General features: G+C 47.7%; 1 protein-coding gene and 1 long non-coding RNA gene across 2 annotated transcripts; one reads left to right on the forward strand and one right to left on the reverse strand.

Moving 5' to 3' along the window:
• Positions 1-6180: 6180 nt before the first annotated feature.
• LOC136393347 (uncharacterized) lies at positions 6181-7295 on the reverse strand. The gene is made up of 2 exons (XR_010749079.1): positions 7168-7295; positions 6181-7086 (listed from the first exon to the last, which is right to left on the reverse strand). It is a non-coding gene; the product is annotated as an uncharacterized lncRNA (long non-coding RNA).
• Positions 7296-7365: 70 nt separating this feature from the next.
• Positions 7366-24129, forward strand: TFIP11 (tuftelin interacting protein 11). Its single transcript, XM_066370632.1, has 13 exons — positions 7366-7439; positions 9173-9390; positions 11858-12011; positions 12332-12488; positions 14014-14141; positions 15730-15882; positions 18356-18883; positions 18994-19100; positions 20119-20287; positions 20772-21015; positions 21685-21827; positions 22362-22527; positions 23774-24129. Exons 2-13 carry the CDS (start codon positions 9182-9184, stop codon positions 24127-24129), a joined length of 2514 nt encoding a protein of 837 aa, XP_066226729.1. The 5' UTR covers positions 7366-7439; positions 9173-9181.
• Positions 24130-24143: the final 14 nt, after the last annotated feature.

Genomic DNA, 24143 nt, shown 5'->3' on the forward strand with positions numbered 1-24143 from the left:
GGAAGAAAGAGACAGAGAGGAAGGCACGGCGGAGGGGTGGAGAAGCAAATGGGCGCTTCTGTGTGCCCTGGCCGGGAATCGAACCCGGGTCCTCCGCACGCTAGGCCGACGCTCTACCGCTGAGCCAACCGGCCAGGGCTTATTTTATTTTTTTAGTGGGTTGTTGGTTAATTTTTTATTTTGAGCTAATTGTAGAATGATGTTAAGTTGCAAAATTATTACAGTTTCCCCACTGCTGACATCTTATTCAATCGCGGTCAATATCAAAACCAGGAAACTGACATTAGTACAATGCTGTGGACTATAGACCACAGACCTTATTCAGTTTTCACCAGTTTTTTGCACATATTTATCTGTATGTATTTTCAGGATTTTGTTTTCTTTTAGTAGCAGAACCTTCCATATGCCTCCCCTTCCACACACACAAGCACAAAGTTACATGTAAAAGCTCAATCTATAAAACATGAAAATGGCTGTCCTGAGGAGGACCCCAAGGCTGTCCCAAGCTCCAGCAATTTTTTTTTAATTGATTTCAGCGAGAGAGGAAAGAGAGAGAGAGACAGGAACATCAAGCTGTTCCTGTATGTGCCCCGACTGGGGATGGAACCGGCAACCTCGGCGCTTCAGGACGATGCTTCATCCAACCGAGCTGTCCAGCCAGGGCTCCAGCGACTTCTTTATGAAGCACTTTATTATAGTCAAGGTTTTGCATTTATTTGACTTGGTGATTTGATTCACGTTGGTCTTACTAGACTGTAAACTGAACAAGTAGGGGAACCATCATTTTTAATTGCTCCCATTTTATCCCCATATCATGCCTAGCGCGTGAAGGGTGTGAGAGCCAGCCTCCTACGTAGCCCCCAGTGGTCCGCCCCTCCTGCTAGCCACGCCCTTTTGTACGATGTCCCTATCCACACTGAAGAAGGATACAGAGTATAGGGTTCAAGATTTAGACAAGATGAATGGTTAAGCTTGACCTTCAGATAAAATAATAACTTGAAGTATTTTACAATATTTAATGGGACATCGACTCTAATCTTAGTCACTGTTTGTCTGAAATTCAAATTGAACTGGGAATCCTGTGTTTTTAGTTGCTAAACCTAGCAACCCTAAATAGGGCTGACCATGCAACCAGTCAGATATTAGGGAAATGACAGTGTGTGACTTCAAGGTTAGATCATGAAGAAAGCCTTGTGCCTTGGCCTTGTTATCTCTTGATTCAACTCATTCTCAGGGAGGCTGGTCACTGTGTCATGAGGGCAGTCAGCACCCTATGCAGAGGTGCACATGGCAAGGAACTCAGGCCTCCTGTCCACAACCAGTGCCAGCCTGCTAGCCATGGGAGTGAATCTCCTCAGAAGAGGGTCCTCCAGCTCCAATCAAGCCTACCAATGTCCACAGTTCCAGCTGACATCTTGCCGGAGACCGCAAGGGAGACCCCAAGTCAGGACAAGCCAGCTCAGCCACTCTTGAATTCCTAGCCAAAGAAATTGAGATAATCTTTATTGTTGTTTCCAGCCTCTCAGTTTGAAGGTAACTGTTCACACTGCAATAGATAATACCTAGGAGCTCTTTATCCCATCAACTAATGATGAATGAATGAATGAATGAATGATGAAGGCTGTGGTCCTCATCTCACTTGTGTACTTTGGAGGATGCTTGCTTTACAGATAGTGCCTCAGGCCAGCAGGACATCATGTCCCAGCTTTTAATATAAAGATAGAGTGTTCACAAGTTCTTGAAAGGGTAGAAACCATCTGTAAGAAACATTTAAAGGGAAAGCAAATTTACTCATCCAGCTGATCTGGATTTTCAGTTCAGGACACAATATATATTTTTGTGATGAGATTCAAAATAAGAATGAGCCATGTGCAAGTGTATAATGTCAGTGTCCTAGAAAAGGTACTTGTGCTAGACTTTAAATATATCAGCTTTGAAATGCCACTTGCGAACTGTTTCTATGGTATCAACCTATTTCAAGTTGTAACTGAGCAAAGATCCCCCCCTCAAGTCTTTTGAAGGCAAAGTGGGAACAGTGCAGATTGGCACAGGCTGCCTGAGGGGTGATTAGGTTTGTGGACTTGGGGGTGGAAATAGAACCTACCTCAGAAGGTAGAGGAATTGAGCTGATGTATGCAGAGGGTTTGTCTTTGTGACCCTGAACAGACAGGAATCACTCTAAAAGTATTAGCTCAAATAAGTAGACAGAAATGGTGTGGAGTCCCCTACATGGAATAGTAGAGAACACGCTGGCCTGGAAGTCTGAACTCGGCTCCAGAGCTGGCTCTGTCCTGAAACTCTGTGTAGTCCTGGGCACGCTCCTTGTGTCATGGCCTCCTCCATCACCTCATCTGTGAAAAGGGAGGGATGGACCGCTGAGTGTGCGAAGGCCCTGACCGGCTCCTGCAGAGGAACCTTGTTGCTTGGCAACCCCTTCTGGGAAGGCTATGCATCTGAGTACCTCATTGGGAATCTAAACACGGGCCTGGATGTCCTTGAGTCCCGTAGCAAGGGTTTTTCTGGGCAGTGACTAGAGACCAGGATGGATATGAGATCCTGAATCAAAACTTCTGGCTGCCTCTCTTTTTGCTTTCCTGAGTCTGAGCATTTGAGCCCAGAAATCCTGAAAAACTATTGACCACTGAGGCTGAGACACCTTCCATGCAAAGGTATGAGATTGGGTCTGTTAAATGAAAATAGCTATAACCATGTACGAACCACTTACTATTCTAGGAGTTTTAAATGTATTAATTATCCCTCCTCCTTTTTTCTGTTCCTAAAAACAACCCTTTTAGAGCCATACTGTCATTATTCCCATTTTACAGGTGAGAATACTGAGGTGAGGCAACCTGCCCCAGGTCCCAAACCTAGAAAGAGGAATAATGGAGATTGGAATCTTTTAATTTTTTTTTTAAAAATTCTACAGAGAAAACTTTTTATTTTTCTCTTATCTGAAATTAAGTTGTCTACTTGATGCCCTATCACCCTCAAATACTTTAGTATTTCCAACAAAGACATTCTCCAGTGTAAGTGCAGAACAACCATCAAAATCAGGAAATTAAGAGGAACACGTCCCTACCATGGAAACTTCAGATTCCATTTGAATTATATCAGTTGTCCCATTAACTTCCTTTATTGCAAAAAGATCCAGTTCAGAATCATGTTGCATTGCATTTAATTGCCACGTCCCTTTAGTCTCCTTCAGTATGGAAGTTACAGGGTCTTTGATTTTCATAACCTTGGCACTTTTGAGACTACAGCTTAGCTGTTTCACAGAATGTCCTTTATTTGGGTTTGTCTGATGCATCCCTGTGATTTGGTTCAGGGTGTGCATTTGGGGCAGGGCTATCATAGAGTGATGCTGCGATCCCTCAGCGCATCCTATCAAGAGCTACATGATTGCCATTTGTCCCATTCTTGAGGATGCACACTCAGATCACCTGATCAGAGCCTGCATTTTTAATGACTCAACAACAGCCCACAAAGGTCTCTTCTCTAGAAGTCACATGGTGTGTGGGGTCTATTACGTGAAACAAATCCATTAGTCCCTAATGATCAGAGTGACTGCACCTCCATAAATTCTAATGTAAAGCTACAGACAGAGCTTCAGAGAAGCCAAACTGAGCTTACATTATTGGCTTTGGGCTATAGACAGATGCATAAATATTTTCAGGCCCAGACTCAAAACAGCTCATCTTATCTCCTTGTTTCCCTCACTGCTTCTTTTTTTTAAATTTTTATAATTTTATTTTTTTAATGGGGTGACATCAATAAATCAGGATACATATATTCAAAGATAACATGTCCAGGTTATCTTGTTCAATTATGTTGCATACCCATCACCCAAAGTCAGATTGTCCTCTGTCACCTTCTATCTAGTTTTCTTTGTGCCCCTCCCCCTCCCCCTTTCCCTTTCCCTCTCCCCTCTCCCCCCGTAACCACCACACTCTTATCAATGTCTCTTAGTTTCACTTTTATGTCCCACCTACGTATGGAATACTGCAGTTCCTGTTTTTTTCTGATTTACTTATTTCACTTCGTATAATGTTATCAAGATCTCACCATTTTGCTGTAAATGATCCGATGTCATCATTTCTTATGGCTGAGTAGTATTCCATAGTGTACATGTGCCACATCTTCTTTATCCAGTCATTTATTGACGGGCTTTTTGGTTGTTTCCATGTCTTGTCCACTGTGAACAATGCTGCAATGAACATGGGGCTGCATGTGTCTTTGCGTATCAATGTTTCTGAGTTTTTGGGGTATATACCCAGTAGAGGGATTGCTGGGTCATAAGATAGTTCTATTTTCAGTTTTTTGAGGAACCACCATACTTTCTTCCATAATGGTTGTACTACTTTACATTCCCACCAACAGTGTATGAGGGTTCCTTTTTCTCCACAGCCTCTCCAACATTTGCTATTACCTGTCTTGTTAATAATAGCTAATCTAACAGGTGTGAGGTGGTATCTCATTGCAGTTTTGATTTGCATTTCTCTAATAACTAAAGAAGATGAGCATCTTTTCATATATCTGTAGGCCATTTGTATTTCTACCTGGGAGAAGTGTCTGTTCATGTCCTCTTCCCATTTTTTTTTTTTTTTCCATTTTTCTGAAGCTGGAAACAGGGAGAGACAGTCAGACAGACTCCCGCATGCGCCCGACCGGGATCCACCCGGCACGCCCACCAGGGGCGACGCTCTGCCCACCAGGGGGCGATGCTCTGCCCATCCTGGGCGTTGCCATGTTGCGACCAGAGCCACTCTAGCGCCTGGGGCAGAGGCCACAGAGCCATCCCCAGCGCCCGGGCCATCTTTGCTCCAGTGGAGCCTTGGCTGCGGGAGGGGACGAGAGAGACAGAGAGGAAAGCGCGGCGGAGGGGTGGAGAAGCAAATGGGCGCTTCTCCTATGTGCCCTGGCCGGGAATCGAACCCGGGTCCTCCGCACGCTAGGCCGACGCTCTACCACTGAGCCAACCGGCCAGGGCCTCTCTTCCCATTTTTTTATTGGATTGTTTGTTTGTTTGTTGTTGAGTTTTATGAGTTCTTTGTATATTTTGGATATTAGGCCCTTATCTGAGCTGCTGTTTGAAAATATTTCCCATTTAGTTGGCTGTCTGTTTATTTTGTTATTAGTTTCTCTTGTTGAGCAAAAACTTCTTAGTCTGATGTAGTCCCATTCATTAATTTTTGCCTTCACTTCTCTTGCCTGCCTCACTACTTCTTAAGTGGATCGTTGGTCTATTAGACTCTTTCCACCTCCCACCCCAGCTAAAACCTCACTTTCTAGTCTCTTTCTTGAGTGCATACTTCATGTCAGGCACAGTGATACCACACATCACTGGCAATACAGAGCCCCCATTAAACATTAAATCACAGCCCCCATTCCCAAGAAGCTGACATTTAATTGACTTCATATAGATTCTTATTTGATAACAACCATGGGAGGTTGGATCCAAGTTTTTTTATTCTAAGTCCAGTGCTCTTCATTTCACTCCAATATTTGCCCCTTGGATCCTTTTGTCATTGGGAGAGAAAAAGAACATATGGAAGCATTAACAGCTAACACTTCCTAAGCATCTACTGTGAACTGAATACAGGTTTAATGGCTTACATCTTTTATCTGATTGGGTTTTCAATCATTTTGCATAAGAGAAAACAGGCTTAGAGAGATGTAATCACATGCCCAAGGGCCCCAGCTGGTAAACTGCAAGCTGAGATTGGAACTCCAGGGCCCATGTGCCAACACAAGAGTCCACAGCTGGTGAGGGATTCCCTGGGAGGGCTAATTTTCATTGTATCCTCTGAACCTAGCACAGTGTAGGCACTCGGCACTTTAGATCAGCGAATAAATTAAATTTACTTACCAACCTGTTGGAAAAGAAAGAAAATGGGAAGATTTCCTGGAGGGAATACTTGGGGCCTCCAGAGTTTGCCCGTTCATTCCTTCATTCCCTTAAACTCCTATATAAGGCTCTGTGCCCAAACAATGCTTATACTGGGAGACCCCAAAGATACAGGTTACGGTCTTGACCTTCATTATTCCCATGTGAATACTCTGTCCTGGCCTCCTGATGTCTCCCACAATACTTCACTACTATCCTATGAACTGGTCCTATATTCCTAAAGTGACCAACTTTTTTACAATGAAAAGGAGGACAAAAGTAAATTGAAAACAATATCGTAAATAAAAGAAACATTTTATTTATTGCAACAATAATACACTATAATATGATAAATGCATAATAAAAACATTTGTAATATTTTATATTGTAATTATGCTTACATGCCTATTAATTTTTAATAATAATTGTAAGAAAAAAGTACTCATTTAGATAGAAATACATCACATCACACACAATGGATCGACTGCATTGATCAAATATGGACATTTACAACAGATTAGTCTTCAAATATCAAAAAGGAGGACATGTAGGAGGACACTTTTCAAGGGAGGACGGAACTTACAAAAGAAGGACTGTCCTCCACCTGAATGATCACCTTAATATTTCCATTTCACAGATATAGAATTTAAGGCTGGCAAAGGAGCCCGCAAGGGAAGCTTGGCAACGTTCACACCGTTCATTACAGGCTGGACGTCACCACGAAGTGAGTGCGGCCGGGGTATTAGTTCCCAACCATTTGGGGTGCTGAAAATCCACGTCTCCAGTTACTATTAACTTTCTTTGTTTTTTTCGTTGAGCTCGTGAGGCACCCAGGCTCCCAATTTTTCGGTAAATCCCATTGAATGAAGGTGATTGAGAATCGTTTTATGATCGCAGTTCATTTTTTCCGCCAATTCACGACTGGTTTGGCGACCGTTCTCCTTCAAAAGTGATTTGAGACGTTCTTCATCGAATTCAGAAGGCCTTCCGCTGCGGGACGTGTCATCCACGTCAAAGTCACCATTTTTGAACTTTGCAAACCATTTCCGTGCTGTAGACTCGCTTATGACACCTTCTCCATACACGTCGCAAATGTCCCGGGCTGCTTTGGCAGCTTTTTGACCTCGATGAAAAGCAAAGAAGAGCAGGTGCCGAAAATGTTGATTTTTGCCTCCTGGGTATTCCATTTCTAAGCCTTAAAACTAATAAAAAATTAAATAACTCAAAAATACAATTAACATAGTTTTGTAGAGCAGAAAGAGTTTTATTGAATGTATACTTACCCTTTGCCAAACAGCAAACAAATCGTTGTAAAATAAAAGAAAATATAAAAACGCTACGAACTTATTCCCCAACCCAATAGCATCTCATCCCTGCCACTCTAAGCCAAAGCCGCTCACTCCTGTTGCTACCATGGCAACCAGCGCGCCATTTCCGCTATAGCAAACGTCATTTCCGGCGCGCCGGTCTCAGCACGTCCGGGTTCCGAACTCCTAAACGACGCGCTCCTCGCACGGAGTGGGTCGCTGTCTTAGGGCCGCTGAACCCGGAGGAGGTGAGCCAGGCTGGGGGTGGAAGGGACTGGGAACTCCGTTCTAGAGGGAAACTGGGTGCGAGTGCTCGAGGAGGCAGGTCTCGGCCTCGCTGGTGTGGCTTCCATTTCTCAGACAGCTCTGCGGAGGCCGGGAGAGTGGCGGGCTCTCTCGGGGTTTCCAGTGGAGTCGGGGCCTGGGTCGGACTGGGAACCGAACCTACACCCCAGAGCCCAGACTGCATGGCAGAGAGACTCCGAGCCTTAGCTTTAAGCCCACCTGGCTTCAAGTCTTGCCAGCTGTGGAACTGAGGGCAAGTTGTTTGAACTTCTCTGAGCCTCGTTTCTCTTACCTGGAGCATGGAAACGCCAGTAGTGCCAATCTTGTAGACGTGTCTTGATGCTTACGTTACGTTGTCGGCCTGAAGCGTCCAGCAAGTACTTAGCACTAGCGGAGGGCTCTTTAACTTGTTACAGCTCTGCAGTTATCACCATGCCCCGTTCCTAAGGAGGCCATAGTGTTACTGACTCCCATGCTTCTGACACTTCGCAGAACAGTTTTCTTCTTTGCACCTCTGGGTGGGTAGGATCCAGGAACATCCAGCCAGTGCACCAGTGAGTGGAATAAGCAGGGAACACTATCTTGCAGAGCTGAGCAGTTTGAGCTGAGCTCCCACTGCCTGTGAGAGCCATGAACTCCCTGCCTCTGAAGGCTGCTTGCAGCAATGGTAGACAAGAGTCTCTCTCAGTTGCGTCCATATAGTGAATGTATTACTGTGTAGTGCACCTTGCTGGGAACTTATGGTGCATTTAATATTCAAACACCGAGTACTTGGTGAAGTGCTAATTTGAACTTAGGCTGTGATTTTAGCACCTGATTTCACACTCACCTTGCAACGTTCACTCTCTAACTATAGTAATGATGAAAGGTAATCAAGGGACTACAGAAACAGCTGTTGTTCCTGAGCACTTCTAAGTACCATCTCATTCACTGACTTTGCCTTACCGGCATTCTCTAAGGCTGGTGTGGCAGTTAATGTATTTCAGAAAGAGAGCCAAATCTAATCACCCAGCAGCTACCAAGAGCTGAATTTTCTATTCTGATTGATAGATGTTTGACTGTTTAGGTAGTGTTGTTAAACACAACTGCCTTCCACCTCATTAAAAGAGGTTGGTTTGTGTACATACAGGAGCAACTTGATGTTCCTGTCTCTCTCTTCCTGTCTCTCAAAAAAAAAAAAAGAAAAAAGAAAAAAAAGAAGTTGGTTCATTTTTTGGGAGGGAAACTGAGTCTCAGGATCTTGTCAAATAAGGTGTTTCAGAAAGTATATTCTAAAAAGTCACTTCCTGGGACTGCCAAGAGTCCAGATATAACTCTTTTTCTCAACAATAGGAAAAAAAATAACAAAATATGGAGTTTGGGATGATGTTTACACAATTTCTGAGGCAATAATTTATAGAATAATTTAATTTTTGTGTGGTTTGTGTGAGAGATATTTTATGACACCGACTAGAACAAGGAAATACATGCTTAAGAGTCACATAGACTTTTGGGATTAGCCTTTTGTTTGCCTGTTGTAGTACCAATAGTAAATATTGTTTTTAATGTCCACTTTTTTTGAATTATAACAATGATTTTAATGAACTTTGAATTTGAAGAAAGTTCTGAAGGTATAAGGCATAGAAACTCACAAGGAGGTCTTCTCTTGGTGCTTAGAACTTATCACAGGCTGTGCCTTTTTTGTTTCTTCCTTTAGTGACTGGCCATGTCACTGTCCCACTTGTACCGGGACGGGGAAAGCCACATGGATGATGATGAGGATGAGAGGGAGAACTTTGAGATCACTGACTGGGATCTGCAGAATGAATTCAACCCCAACCGGCAGCGGCATTGGCAGACCAAGGAGGAGGCCACGTATGGAGTGTGGGCAGAGCGAGACTCGGATGAAGAGAGGCCCAGCTTTGGAGGCAAACGGTACTGGCTAGCATGGTGCTCCTTCCCTTTGCTTTAGGGGAGGAGTTGGGGTTGGTGGGGAGGGATTTGGGGAGATACTCCACTAAATATACTTCTTCACTAGCCTTATTGAGTCCCTTAGCTGTGATAACAGCTAGGGAGGCCCAGCTTCCTTTTTAGGTTAGAGCACTGTCCTTTTGCTGATTTAATCACTGGTCCGTGTTTAGCGAGCAATTATGCAGGGCCTTGTGGTACAGACCCACTCCTTGCCAAGAGGCCAGACCCTAGTGAATGGACACAGGCATTAATCAACAGCTTGCATGGAAGTTTTAACTATGATTTTGGACCTGAGGGAGAGCACATTTTAGGGTGTTTGACCTATCCTGAGTGGTCAGGGACGATTGCTCTGGAGAAGCAACTCTTGAGCTAACATGAAAAGAGTAGAAACTGGGATGGTAAGAGAGGCACGAGTATGCACAGGCCCTTGGTGGGAGGCAGCAGGGTCTCCACGAGGATGTAGATGATTTCTCAGGCAGGAGGAGAGGGAGGGAGAGGAGCGTAGTTTGAGACTCTTGTTAGAGAGGATGGGACATGGGGCAGGGTTCCATTTGGAGAATACCTTTTTGCTGATGTGCAGAGTGGGTGTGGGGCCGCCGTGGACAGGGAGCCCTGAGGAAGCCGAGGCAGCAGTCCCTGCAGAGGTGGCAGAGACCTGGGCCAGGAGGTGATAGGGAGATGGGGACTGAGGCAGAAAGTCTCCTCCTTGGTGTGAAGTCCTGCTCACGGTTGGTCACAGTTGCTCAACCAGAGTGTGTAGCAGCTTTGGATGTGTCTCCCTTATCCCCCACCTATGGCCTGTAGGCACCAGCTCATGGAGATTGCACCTGAGAGAACAAAGTAGAGTTCAGCCTCTTCTCATATGGCAAGGAAACTATAAAAGTGAATGGGCCCTGGCCGGTTAGCTCAGTGGTAGAGCGTCGGCCTGGCATGCAGGAGTCCTGGGTTTGATTCCCCGCCAGGGCACACAGGAGAAGCGCCCATCTGCTTCTCCACCCCTCCCCTTCTCCTTCCTCTTTGTCTCTCTCTTCCCCTCCTGCAGCCAAGGCTCCATTGGAGCAAAGTTGGCCTGGGCACTGAGGATGGCTCTGTGGCCTCTGCCTCAGGCGCTAGAGTGGCTCTGGTTGCAACAGAGCGACTCCCCGGATGGGCAGAGCCGATCGCCCCTTGGTGGGCATGCCGGGTGGATCCCAGTCAGGCGCATGCGGGAGTCTGTCTGACTGCCTCCCGGTTTCCAACTTCAGGGAAAAAAAAAAAAAAGTGAATGACAGACAGATTATGGGTCAAGAACTGCATAAATAGCACCCAGCATCTGTTGGCTGCTTACTTGTCCAGTGTTCTTCACGTGCCTAGTCTCATTTACCTTGTGAGAAAACTACCATTATCATCATCCCGTTTTACAGATTAAGAAATGGTGGCCAAGGGCCCCACAGTGAGGCTGTGAGAATCTGGGCCTATCTGACTCTAGAATCCGGTCTCTTAGCCATTAAGTTATATCAATCTTTTAGGAAAGAACCTGTCAATTTTGTTGTTGCCATGGGCATGTTTAATTTCTAGGTTAGTTGTTTCATAAAGTATTGTTTTATTTTACATCATTGCCAGGTGTTTTCACTGGAACCTGTTCTCTGTTCTTTTAACCACACACCACACATCACAAAGGCATTGGCTTTGGCTTATACTAAAGGAACGGAGGTTAATGACTCAAGTGTTGTTCTTGAGAGAATTAAGATGAATACTTTCTGTCTAAAGAGTGAATTTCTTAGATAGTTTAGTTTTCAAATCCAAATTAATTTAATGTACACAAGTTTTTTCTTAGTTTGATATAGTTGTTAATATGTATATAGTGATTTTTACTTATGATTTTTATCAGAATATCTGATTTTGAATTTAAAATAGTATCCAAAACAAATGCTTTTTGAAGTAAGTGTGGTATACCATGCTGACACTTTGAAAAATGGAAAAGGGAAATTGGATTATTATATCATATTTTGATATTTTAATCAACTCTACAGTGACATCGATAAGTCTTCAACCATACAGCTGATTTGAACACACCTGGCAAAACTGTTAAATGTGTTAACAGGAAGTCAAACCTGGGGCCCTTTGATATAAGTAAAGTAAATGTGTTGCTGTTTAAAGTGGATCCCATTCGCCCTGGCCAGATAGCTCAGTTGGTTAGAGCATCGTCCCAATATGTAGAGGTTGCCAGTTCAATCCTCAGTCAGGGCACATACAGGAACAGATTGATGTTTCTGTCTCTCGCTCTCTCTTCCTCTCTTTCTAAAATCAACCAATCAATTAAAAATAAATATATAATGTTTTAAAAAACAAAAAAAATAAAGTGGATCCCGTTCTCTGGCCAGCAGAGTTCCTACACAGGGCGGCTGCAGAGGGTCTTTCCGACTGCCCCATGGGTTGTGTTTGCCTGCAGGGCCCGCGACTACTCTGCGCCAGTCAACTTCATCAGTGCCGGGCTCAAGAAAGGGGCAGCAGAGGAGGCGGAGCTGGAAGATTCCGACGAGGAAGAGAAACCTGTTAAGCAGGATGAATTTCCTAAAGAATTTGGACCAAAGAAGTTAAAAACGGTAGCGTCTTTATTGAAGGACTGTGACCTTAGTGATATCCTTGGAAGGCCGTTGCAGCTAAGCATCTCCTAGCAAGCGTGGGGAGAGTGAGGGGTCAGCTGGGGTCCGGCTCTGGGCTTTTCCTGTGGTGGAGGTTTCTTCCCCGGGCGCAGTGCAGTCTCCTTTCTTTCCTAACGTGTCGCAGACACATGCAGGCTTGTATGACACATTGCCTAGTGCTCGGGGACTGTCAGGCCAGCTTCCCATCAGCCAAGCTTGCTTTCTTAGTTTTCTTCCTCTTTTTCTTTTTCCATCAACTAAGCTTTGGCATTTCTTTTCAGGGCGGCAATTTTAAACCCAGCCAGAAAGGTTTTGCAGGAGGAACCAAGTCGTTCATGGATTTCGGCAGCTGGGAACGACACACAAAAGGAATTGGACAGAAGCTCCTGCAGAAGATGGGCTATGTCCCAGGCAGGGGCCTCGGGAAGAACGCACAAGGTGGGGCGCTGCCCTGTCATTCTGGGGGGAGGCGGGGGGAGGGAGCGGTGTGGGGAGTGGTCTGCTGTCTCCCCTTGGCAAGTGCCTCAGCTCAGCCTGGCCTCACACAGCACAAGTTGTGCTCCTGCACTGCCTTGCTTTGTCAAGCTCAAATAAAATACTTGTTTTTGCAGGAGAAAAAGGGTTAGAGTCTAAAACAGGCTGCCAGCTAATAGGTTAAAGACAGGCTTCTTTTTGGCCTGTCCAGTATTTCCTAAAATATTGAATTTGTTGCCAGTATCTAACAATCAGACACTGTCACTAAAATTCTAGATTTGCCTGGCAGTAATGGGTTCAGCTGAATCATAGCGGCCCTGGGACAGTGCACACGGCCTTCTCTGGGAAGCTGTCTCTACCACTCCCTGTTGTCTCCCGTCAGTATACTTGTTTTCATTCATTTTCCTGGGCCTGAAAGCATGAGTTAGCAGGCCCTGCTCACAAGGGTTTTAGTTTTGTAAAGACAGACATATGTCCTTCAGGAATGTCAATAAAACATTATGCGTAACTTTTAATAGCAAGAGACACGTAGCTATCAACTTGGCCGAGCAAGTCCCACAGCCATTACCGCTGTCTTCACTGAGTAGCGCTGTCCCTTGCCCCTTCATCCCCGATCCCGCCAAGACATAGCTCCTCTCACAGTCTGGCCTCCCTGATTCAGAGCCCCTCACACCACTCAGGCGTGTTCTTCCTGTGGGAGATGGTTTTCCTTGTCCTTGAACTGCAGCCCAGGAGCAGTTCCCAGCTGGACATAATCACTGGTGTTCTCTGTAATCCACATTCCACTCCCTCACCGATTGTGAAAGTTAAACCAGGTTCCATGTTGAAAACATTAGCGTAGGAAAAATTCCTTGGAGTGAAGATAGAGAAATGGTGACCAGGAATGAGAGTGGGCAGTGCTCTGAGATTTCAGCAGTGCTACTGGAAGTATAGAAAGCTGGGGGTGAGAGGAAATCTTTATTGAAATGTTGTGGTCTTGTTTATAAACTATTTTTAAAGAACATTTGTATCCAAGGCTTAAAGGTGTCTGAAACAAGTTGAGCACAGTTGGTATGAATGTAAACTAGATGGAGTCTGAAATACAGCTTCGCCTGCTTCCATCAGAATCAGTGTGTTACCTGAGTCACTGTACTCTCCATGTTAAAGGCTTCCCAATGAGCACAGACCTTAGTGGGCTGGAGCTCCCAGTTATCAATGAATTGTTCTCTTTTCCTCTCATCCACTAAAATAAAATGAATCCAAATGGAAATGGAAATCATTATAAGGACACAAATAACTTATGTCAGCAAACCGTTCTGTGGCAGAGTAAATACTCAGAGGGTTCAAATCCCACAGGACACGAACAGTGTTCAGGGGCAGAGAAGCGCTCACTTTCCTTGGCCGTGTGTTACTGTGTGTAAGGTCCAAGGAAGTGTGAGTTCGCTGAGTGCTTGCTCAGGTTCAAGACTTGCTGTGATCTGAAGCCTTTCCTTTTCCCCAAATTTGTCAGGTATCATTAACCCCATCGAAGCCAAGCAGAGAAAGGGAAAAGGCGCCGTGGGAGCTTACGGCTCAGAGCGGACCACTCAGTCCCTGCAAGACTTCCCTGTGGTTGACTCCGAAGAAGAAGCTGAAGAGGTAACCGGAAGTACGGAGGCGTGGGTAGGCGTGTCTGTGCCATCTGTTCATTCATTGCCTGTCTGTCTGTGGGTGGTTATTGCACAGGTTCCATGCCAGGCACTGTGCTGGATGCTGGTGTGCCATGATGAGTGGCTTAGAGTCTGGTGGACAGACAGTAAACAGCCAGCTCTGGTGAGGGTAGAAAGAGCAGGAAGTGCTAAGAAGTGCCAGGGTAGAAAATAAGATTGGGTGTGTGTGTGTTGGGGTGGGGATTTGACATATTTTAATAAATACAGCGGTCAGGGAAGATCTTGGGAGAAAACATTTTAGTTAACACCTGGCATAAGAGAGGCCCCAGCCATCGGGAGAGTCAGGAGGCCAGGGTTTAGAGCGGCTCTGGGCTTGATAGTGGAGGGGCATTAAGGAGCGTTGTGGTGGGACGGTGGCACGCCATCTGGGAGGGCAGGAAGTGCATTGGGATGGTGGCCCGCACCTGGCCTTGAAGGCCTTTTTAGAGGCAGGGTCTCGCCTCAGGTGCAGCAGGGAGCCATCCGCTATCAGCTGTGCCTCGCTTTGCTCCAGCGACAGAAGGGGCCAGCTCTCTTGATTGATGTTACTCTTGAACCCTCTACATTTCTGGGGGAGCACAGGATGCTGCACAGACACGTTACAATTGTCACTGACCCTTTCCTTTTACTGAGGAAGGAGACATTTGATAATGTGGAGTTGGCTGCTGAGTCAAGGATGCTCAGAAACTTAACAGGTACCAGGCGTGCAATGTAAGTGAGGCTGGTGAGCCAGGCGTGAGACAGTGAGGCGTGGCAGGGCCTGAGGCAGACAGGCCAGGCACGGCACCTCTACAGGGGAGGTTCTGTTCAGCTCTAGGCGGGCATTGCCATATGTGGGCTCAGTAGTGCTGGTTTTCTGATTTTCCTGAAGTAGAAGTCCAGATTATTACTACTATTATTCCTTTTTTTTTTTTTTTTTTTTGAAAAAAAGATTACAAGTGTTAAACCAGTGTAAGAAAAACAAAATGACTAACACAATACCCACTTCTGTGGGCCGGACTCAACCACCCTCAGATGAAGTTTCCTCCTTTACTTAGGTCTTCCTATAGAGAAGTTCTGCAAACCTGCTTATAAAAGATATTTTTGCCTCGAAACTGAGGGGCTGCTTATTTACCTTCGTTTTAGGTTAGAATCACGGTTTTGTACATGAAAACATTCTTTGTTTTATTCCTGAGTTTTACATGAGGTAGATTTAAAACCAGAATAGGGTCTGACATAGTAGATGCTCAGTCAGGGTGGCCTTTGTCTTTATTTTTGTTTCTTTTTCCAATCTGTTGCCTCCACACAGGCACAGCCCTTAGCATAGAACCTTGTGGAAATCTAAGGTAGTGGTATCGAATGTCTGTGAATGCAGTGTTTTCAGCTGCCGGTCCGTGGAAGACTAATTTTCATACACCATCGAAGTGGTCAGTTCTCTCGGGAACCGGCACCAGTTTGAGGACCCATAGTTGCAAAACACTGTGTTAATGGTCTCAGCAGCCCCAGCTGCTGTAAAAAATGAGCTTTTTAGTGTGACACACTCTGTCCCTCTTGTTCAGGAGTTTCAGAAAGAGCTGAGCCAGTGGAGGAAAGACCCCAGTGGAAGCAAGAAGAAGCCCAAATACTCTTACAAGACAGTGGAAGAGTTGAAGGCTAAGGGCAGGATTAACAAGAAGCTCACTGCTCCCCAGAAGGAGCTTTCACAGGTCAAGGTACGTGCGCTGTTGGACACCTGGTCGAGGACGGGGCACTGGAAACAGAAAGGTAATCCCACAGCCCCAAGTGCATCCCTCAGGTCTCTTTGGGGCCCTGTCCAGGCTGGTCCTGTTCAGTCCCGTGCTTCTCACCTGACAGCAGCCTGTGCCCATTCACTGTGCTCACACCTTTGGTGAGTTACTAGTTCCTCCTGTGCCAGGCTCTTCCTGGCACCAGAGTGGTAAGTCTGTGCCCATCTTCTGAAGCCTACAGCCAAGGAATTACCAAAAACTCAGGGTGGCCATGGTCTTCAATAAGTGCACAATCCTGGAGAGGCTGTCCTGTAACTGGGTCCCTTTATCACTAGACCTTTACCTTTCTGGTTTGGTGGAATTTGGGTTTTTGACAGACTGGTTTGTACATAAGTCTTGTCTTTTATTTTTTTATTTTAATGGGGTGACATCGATAAATCGGGTTACATATGTTCAGAGAAAACATCTCCAGATTATTTTGACATTTGATTATGTTGCATACCCCTCACCCAAAGTCAAATTGTGATTCATCTTTTAAGGGTAGTTTGTTACAGATACAATCACCATGTTCAAGAACAGGACAGACAGTCTTTAAGGCTCTTAAATACTGAAAAGAGTGTACCCACTCACTGTCTGACCAGGAGTGTGGGACAGTCCTCAGGGCATACCAGAATAGATTACAGCCTCGCCAGTGGTGGTGCAGTAGATAGAATGTCAACCAGGGACCCTGTTCCAGGTTCGAAACTCTGAGGTCGCCAGCTTGAGTGTGGGCCTACCAGCTTGAGCACGTGGTTGCCTGCTTGAGTGTGGGATCATAGACATGACCCCGTGGTCAATGGCTTAGCAAGGGGTCACTGGCTTGGCTAGAGCCCCCTGGTCAAACCACATTTGAGAAGCAATCAGTGAACATCTAAGGTGCTGCAACTACGAGTTGATGCTTCTCATTTCTCTCCCTATCTGACTCTCTCACTCTCGCTTAAAAAAAATACAGTAGACTAGATTACATTTTCACAGTTTGTGCACAGTCTCAGGTTTTCCTTTATGCCCCCAAGTAACCAGAGAGCAGTGGTGACAGTTGTTGTAGTTGGGTACATGTATCACAGAACTCAGTCTTGAATGGGTTCTCAATGTCAGGGTGGAGTCCATGTGATTATCTGGGACCTGGTAAGAAATGCAGGTGCCCAGGGCCCAGCCAGAGTCAACAGCAAATCTAGACCAGGCCTGAGGACTCTTGTTTATTTTTCCTGGGGTGAGTCTAGTGCAGATGGTTCTTGGCTTACACTCTAAAGCAGGGGTCTCAAACTCAACTCAGCACGTGGGCCGCAGAGCAAGATCACAGCCGTTCGGCGAGCCGCACTAGGTCTACAAAAGGCAACTGTTACGCAACACTTTTCTCACTGCAGTTGAAAACAAATCAGTACAACAAGCACAATCGTACATGCAGTTTACTCAGTGTCACAAAACGACCAGAAACTGTAGTTCGCATCACAACTGCTGTTAACTAAGCTAATATCTAGCTAGGATGCTAGAGAAATGAAAAATACAAGTAGGCCCCTAGGCTTACTTAATTTTATCCAAAATATTTTGAACTTCGTGGATTAGTCTGCGGGCCGCACAAAATTGTTCGGCGGGCTGCGAGTTTGAGACCCCTGCTCTAAAGTGATGATAAGTAATTCTGTTTCAGTGTGGTCCATATTGCCATTTTCCTCAGTTTTCTTGAAATGTTGGAATTAGGTAATTTCCTAGGCTGACTTTGGCCAATAACTTGTTTCTGTATGTTTTGTTTTTAAATTAAAAATATTGTTACCGAGCAGTGTGTAGTATATTTTAAACAGTTAGGAAATACAGAGGCAAAAATATAAAAAATAGCCCTGGCCGGATAGCTCAGTTGGTCAGAGCATTGTTCCAAAGCACAGACGGTGCTGGTGCGGTCCCTGGTCAGGGTAGATTCAGGAACAAATCGATGTTCTCTCTCTCTCTCTCTCTCTCTCTCCCTCCCTCCCTCCCTCCCTTCCCCTCTCTCTCCTCCTCTCCCTTCTCACTAAAATGAATAAAAACACATGCTTCAAAAATATATGTAAAAAATATTTTACTTCCTTTCCATAGTTTTAACACCTTGATGTACATTCTGACAGATCTTTGCCTAAATGTGTTTATCAAAGTGTTACTTTGATCATATATGCTTTATTACCTGCTTTGATCAAAACAGCCTACTTTTCTACAAAAACAGATTTTCATCTCAACTAAACAGGTTTTTATTCAAATTTCATCAATTTCCCTAAAAAGCCTTCTCCATCTGCGCTGAGTGGCCCGAGCCCCTCCCAGTGCAGTGCCCGCGCCTGCTCTGCTGGACGGTGAGCTCACCAGCACCCCCCCGCCACGATGCCCCCTCCCGGCCTCCGGAGCGTGCTTGTGGGCAGCAGTGGTGTTGACCTGCCCTCTCCCCACCTTCTCCAAGGTCATAGACATGACGGGCCGGGAGCAGAAGGTGTACTACAGCTACAGCCAGATCAGCCACAAGCACAGCATCCCCGACGACGCACTGCCACTGCAGTCGCAGCAGCTGCCCCAGCCCGGCAGGGAGGCCAAGGCACCGGGCTTCGCGCTGCCGGAGCTGGAGCACAACCTGCAGCTGCTCATCGACCTCACGGAGCAGGAGATCATCCAGAATGACCGGCAGCTACAGTACGAGCGGGACATGGTGGTGAACCTCTCCCACGAGCTGGAGAAGATGTCAGAGGTCCTGGAGCATGAGGAGCGGGTCATCTCCAACCTGAGCAAGGTCCTGGAGATGGTGGAGGAGTGCGAACGGCGCCTGCAGCCCGGCTGCAGCCACCCCCTCACCCTGGACGAGTGCGCCCGTGTCTTCGAAACCCTGCAGGACAAGTACTATGAGGAGTACCGGATGTCCGACCGCGTGGACCTCGCCGTGGCCATCGTCTACCCGCTCATGAAGGAGTACTTCAAGGAGTGGGACCCTCTCAAGGTGAGTCGTTGGGTAACCCACTCCTCCGCCTCTAGTCGGAGGTGAGAGCCATGGCTGCAAGGGCGAGGGGCTGCTCGCTCCTGCCACTCAGCATCGCGTGTCTTCCCCAGGACTGCACGTACGGCACTGGGATCATCTCCAAGTGGAAGAGCCTCCTGGAGAATGACCAGCTCCTGTCCCATGGCGGGCAGGACCTCTCAGCAGACGCCTTTCACAGGTACTCGGTGCGGGAGGGATGCGTGCCCACGCGACCCGGGGCTGGGAGGATCGCTGCCCAGGGAAGAAGGAGCGCTGGCCTGTCGGCCCTCTGCTACGTGCCGCTCCCATATGTTAGTTCTCCCTGCACTTGTCTCGTGTCCGCGAGGCTCATGTGTGCCAGGCCTGCCCTGGGAAGGCAGACGGCTTGTCCACAGTGGCCAGGAATGGCGGCAGGGACTAGAGTAGGCAGAGAAGCCTGGGTGACCAGTAGAAAATGATCAGGTGTCTACCTCTTTGGGCGGGGTTGAGGCAGAGTCCTCTCAGGGATGACATTTAACCTATAACCCAGCGGGGGAGAGGTGTCAGCTGTGCAGCTCTGGGTGGAAAAGCTGTGAGACGGGCTTCCTGTGGGGGCCATGTGACCTTGTAGCAACCCTGCCGGGCGGGCAGGCACTGTCAAGAGTAAGGTCCTAGCCTGACCAAGTGGTGGCGCAGTGGATAGTGTGTTAGCCTGGGACACTGAGGGCACACTCACTGGCTTGAGCGTGGGATGTTAGACAGGACCCCATGGTCTTTGGCTTGAGCAAGGGGGTCACTTGCTCTGCTGGAGTCCCCCGGTCAAGGTACATATGAGAAAGCAGTCATTGAATAACTAAGGTGCCACAACGAAAAATTGATGCTTCTCATCTCTTTCCCTTCCTGTCCTGTCAAAAAATAAGGCCCCAAACAAAAGGGACTTGAGGAGTGAACACAATACAGTGTAGAGATGTGTTACAGAATTGAGCACCTGAAACCTATATAGTGTTAACCAGTGTCACTCTAATAAATTTTAAAAAATAATACGGTCCAGAGGTGGAGTGGGCAGCCAGGAAAGCAAGGAAGAGGCAGGTGCAGGTGTAGCCAATGTGGGGACTGGACTGATGGTTTTCAGACTGGCTTTCCATGCTGTTGCCTTTTCTGATTCTAGAGAAGGTGGTGGTGGTGTCTGAAACCAGTTGGTGCAGTTAGCCAGCCTGCTGTCTCTCTTTCTCCCATAGGATGATATGGGAAGTCTGGATGCCTTTCGTTCGAAATATTGTCACCCAGTGGCAGCCCAGGAACTGTGAGCCCATGGTGGACTTCTTGGACAGCTGGGTGCACATTATCCCTGTGTGGATCTTGGATAACATACTGGACCAGCTCATCTTCCCCAAGCTGCAGAAGGAGGTAGGGCCCAGAGCCCCGGGGAGAGTTCAGGGGTAACTGTAGGAACTTTGACATTTCATCTCAGTGCTGCTGAAACACTGGCAGGTAACAGACTGTGTCAGCACAACTACTGTCCTGTTAATTCCAGCTGTTTCATCAGCACTTTCCTTCCCAAAGCCTCCATTAATAGGGCACGCATTTCCTTCGTTTCTTTCTCAAAATTAAAACCATGTCATCTCTGACATGTAATACAATTGCATAGGTGTATTTATTTGTGGGTCAGCGTCTCTTTTGAGGAATCATAGTGCAAAATGCCTACCAAGCACCTTGGCTGCCTCTTTGTACCTAACGTGACCCTCTGTAAAACAGAGACTGTGTCCCCCACACACTGCAAAGGACTAGAGCTCAGACGAGAGAGCACATGCCTCCTCGTGTTAACTGCACGGGACATCACATGACTGCCCTGCAGTCTGCGTGAGCTGCATCCCCCTCACTCCTCCTACAGGTGGAAAGCTGGAACCCACTGACGGACACGGTCCCCATCCACTCCTGGATCCACCCGTGGCTGCCCCTCATGCAGGCGCGCCTCGAGCCACTGTACTCTCCCATCCGCAGCAAGCTGTCCAGTGCCCTGCAGAAGTGGCACCCCAGCGACTCCTCTGCCAAGCTCATCCTACAGCCCTGGAAAGATGTCTTCACCCCTGGCTCCTGGGAAGCATTCATGGTCAAGAACATAGTGCCCAAGCTGGGTAAGGAGGGAAACGTGTCCCAGGCCAGCTGCTCTGGTGCCTTGGTCCCTTTGACCAGTGTGATGGTGCTTCTTACAGCAAGGCCTTTGAGTTGTAGGACAGAGCTTACTGGTACATGACATGTCTCACTGCAGAAGAGGGGCCACTGTTGTGCACTGAGGCTGAATGTAAATGAAACTAGGGTCCTTAAGGCAGGGACAAAAAGGCTGTGGTGACCATGTCAGACACAGGGTGCCTTCTGGTTCCTGACTGGTGTGGTTTGGGCCTCTGGTGACAGGATCATTATTGTTCTGAAATGTTTGTGGTATCTTATTGTAAATATGAGTTATTTCTGGGTTAGAGAAGAAAATCTTTGAGTTGCCATGTCAAGAGCTTAAAGCTGACCCTTAAAACAGACCAAGGACTAACATTCTGGGGAAGGTGTTGCTCTCTGCATGTGGCCTTGCCTTACTGCAGGCGTCCCCAAACTACGGCCCGCGGGCCGCATGCAGCCCCCTGAGGCCGTTTATCCAGCCCCGCACCGCACTTCCGGAAGGGCCACCTCTTTCATTGGTGGTCAGTGAGAGGAGCACTGTATGTGGCGGCCCTCCAATGGTCTGAGGGACAGTGGACTGGCCCCCTGTGTAAAAAGTTTGGGGACCCCTGCTAGAGCCTGGGTCTCTGTTCCAGGGATGTGTCTCGGGGAGCTAGTCATCAACCCCCATCAGCAGCACATGGACGCCTTCTACTGGGTCATCGACTGGGAAGGGATGATCTCCGTCTCCAGCCTGGTGGGGCTTCTCGAGAAGCACTTCTTCCCCAAGTGGCTTCAGGTACCCTTTGTGCCGCCTTGCTGGGGGTGGGGCAGGGGCAGGGGCAGGGAGGGATCACTTCATTCTCGGGAACTCTCGGGTGAGAGTGCTATAACGACATACAGAAGTAAATCGTGGTAGGACAGGAACGAGGGGGCATGAACAACTGCCCTCTGTTGACCATTTGTCATGTGCCAAATGTTCTAAGCACTTCACTTGCATTCTTGGAACGGACTGTGCTGTCCCTGTTGTATGGGCAGGAGGCTGAGGCTCAGTGCTGTCCCTGTTGTATGGGCAGCAGGCTGAGGCTCAGTGCTGTCCCTGTTGTATGGGCAGGAGGCTGAGGCTCAGTGCTGTCCCTGTTGTATGGGCAGGAGGCTGAGGCTCAGTGTACATGCTGGGCACTAGACACCACGCTCCTGAGCGCCTGGCTGTTCAGCCTCACAGGTGTCACCAGCTTCCAGGACCAGGAGGAGAGCAAATGGCCCCTTTAGACATTTGCTCCCATTTGTTGCCACTGTGGATGTAAGTTTCTTACTTGTTCCTTTTTGGCAGGTGCTGTGCTCCTGGCTCAGTAACAGCCCAAATTATGAGGAGATCACCAAGTGGTACCTGGGCTGGAAGTCCATGTTCTCAGACCAAGTGCTGGCACACCCCTCTATCAAGGACAAATTCAACGAGGCGCTTGACATCATGAACAGGGCTGTGTCCTCCAACGTTGGTGAGTGCAGATTGTTTGGGGTGCCCTGGCCCTGTGCTCTGTGTTTCTGCACATATTGTGACACAGTCAGTAACTCACCCTCTGCTCCAACACTGACTTGTAGCCCCCAGGCCGAGTGATGTACTTAGCTAGCACCGTGCCAGCCCCCTGTGACTGGGAGGGGCGTCTTCCCTGGATGGAGGCAGATTTGAGCAGGATTCACACTCTGGGTCTGCCTTCAGGGTCCCCTTCATAACCACTGTGCAGTGTGGCTTCTTGGGGTTTATCTGTGTGTCTGCTCGGCCAGTGTTGCATGTGCAACTCAAGTGCAACAGCTCTGTGTGGAGTCAGGGCAGTCCTACCCTAAGTGTTGCTAAACCTCTCAGACCATTTTCTTTGCCTGTAAAACAGTAACAATGCCTACCTCCTAGCTTTTAAAAATCTAGAGGGATGAAGTTACTGTCTGTATGTAGTGCCCAGCAGGTGTCTGTTGTCAGGAGCAGCTGACTGTTCATGCTAACGCCTCTTCCCACTCCATCGAGTCCCGGGAGCCTCCTGGCCCATCCTGTGTCACAGACCAGATCAACAAGGCTGAAAGCCTGCTCAAGGTCACACAGCTTAGGAGTGGCAGCTGTGACTGGAATGTCTTCCCTGAGCCTTTAATTCTTTTTACTGTGTCTTTTACATGAAAACACAATTCACAGATATATATCATGCTTGATGAGGGAAATATATATTTTTGCTCTCTACTTATCCAGGTCCTTCAAAGGACCTCAGTGGGCCATCTTCACTTTTGTACTTTCTAGACACTTCCTTCAGCCTCCCCATCTCCTAGAACTGCCCCCTCTGTGCCCTCTGGGCACCTGTGGCCTGTACTCTCCGTCCTTCAGCATCTGTTTCTGCTCCCCACAGCTGGTGCTCCCAGGGCCAGCGGTAAGTTAGACTATAGCTAGTACAGGCCATGTTACTCTGTCAGGGCCCGCAGGCTGCCTTTTTGGCCGTTTGGAGTGAAAACTACCAAGCAGTGTGGAGATGGGCTCTCTCTGTCCGCTAGATGTTAGCCGGAAATCCCCACCCGGTTGTTGTGACTCCAGTCGTCTAGGTGCTGATCCTCTGCTTTAGTGCCCTGTGTCTGAGGCACACCTGCTTGGGTGGGTAACAGGTTTTATAGCGCGGCACCTGTGCTATATCCAGACTGCAGCCCAGTCGCAGCCTGGGTCCTGTGCATGTTGGAACCTCTCCTGACCCCCTCCCCTGTCTCTCCCAGGTGCCTACATGCAGCCCGGAGCACGGGAGAACATCGCCTACCTCACGCACACGGAGCGGAGGAAGGACTTCCAGTACGAGGCCATGCAAGAGCGACGGGAGGCTGAGAACATGGCGCAGAGGGGCATCGGCGTGGCCGCCAGCTCTGTGCCCATGAACTTCAAGGACCTCATTGAGACAAAGGCTGAGGAGCACAACATCGTCTTCATGCCTGTCATTGGGAAGCGACATGAAGGGAAACAACTCTACACCTTCGGCCGCATCGTCATCTACATCGACCGGGGCGTGGTGTTCGTGCAGGGCGAGAAGACCTGGGTGCCCACCTCCCTGCAGAGCCTGATCGACATGGCCAAGTAGATGGGCAGGCGGAC

The sequence above is a fragment of the Saccopteryx leptura genome, chromosome 2, assembly GCF_036850995.1.
Source record: "Saccopteryx leptura isolate mSacLep1 chromosome 2, mSacLep1_pri_phased_curated, whole genome shotgun sequence".
NCBI classification, from domain to species: domain Eukaryota; kingdom Metazoa; phylum Chordata; class Mammalia; order Chiroptera; family Emballonuridae; genus Saccopteryx; species Saccopteryx leptura.

Bases quoted from the DNA above. Each gene is read 5' to 3' on its own strand.
- TFIP11 (XM_066370632.1), top strand. From the start codon at position 9,182: ATGTCACTGTCCCACTTGTACCGGGACGGGGAAAGCCACATGGATGAT. The intron at 9,391-11,857 runs GTACTGGCTAGC...GTTTGCCTGCAG, and splicing joins CCCAGCTTTGGAGGCAAACG to GGCCCGCGACTACTCTGCGC. The intron at 22,528-23,773 runs GTGAGTGCAGAT...TGTCTCTCCCAG, and splicing joins GGCTGTGTCCTCCAACGTTG to GTGCCTACATGCAGCCCGGA.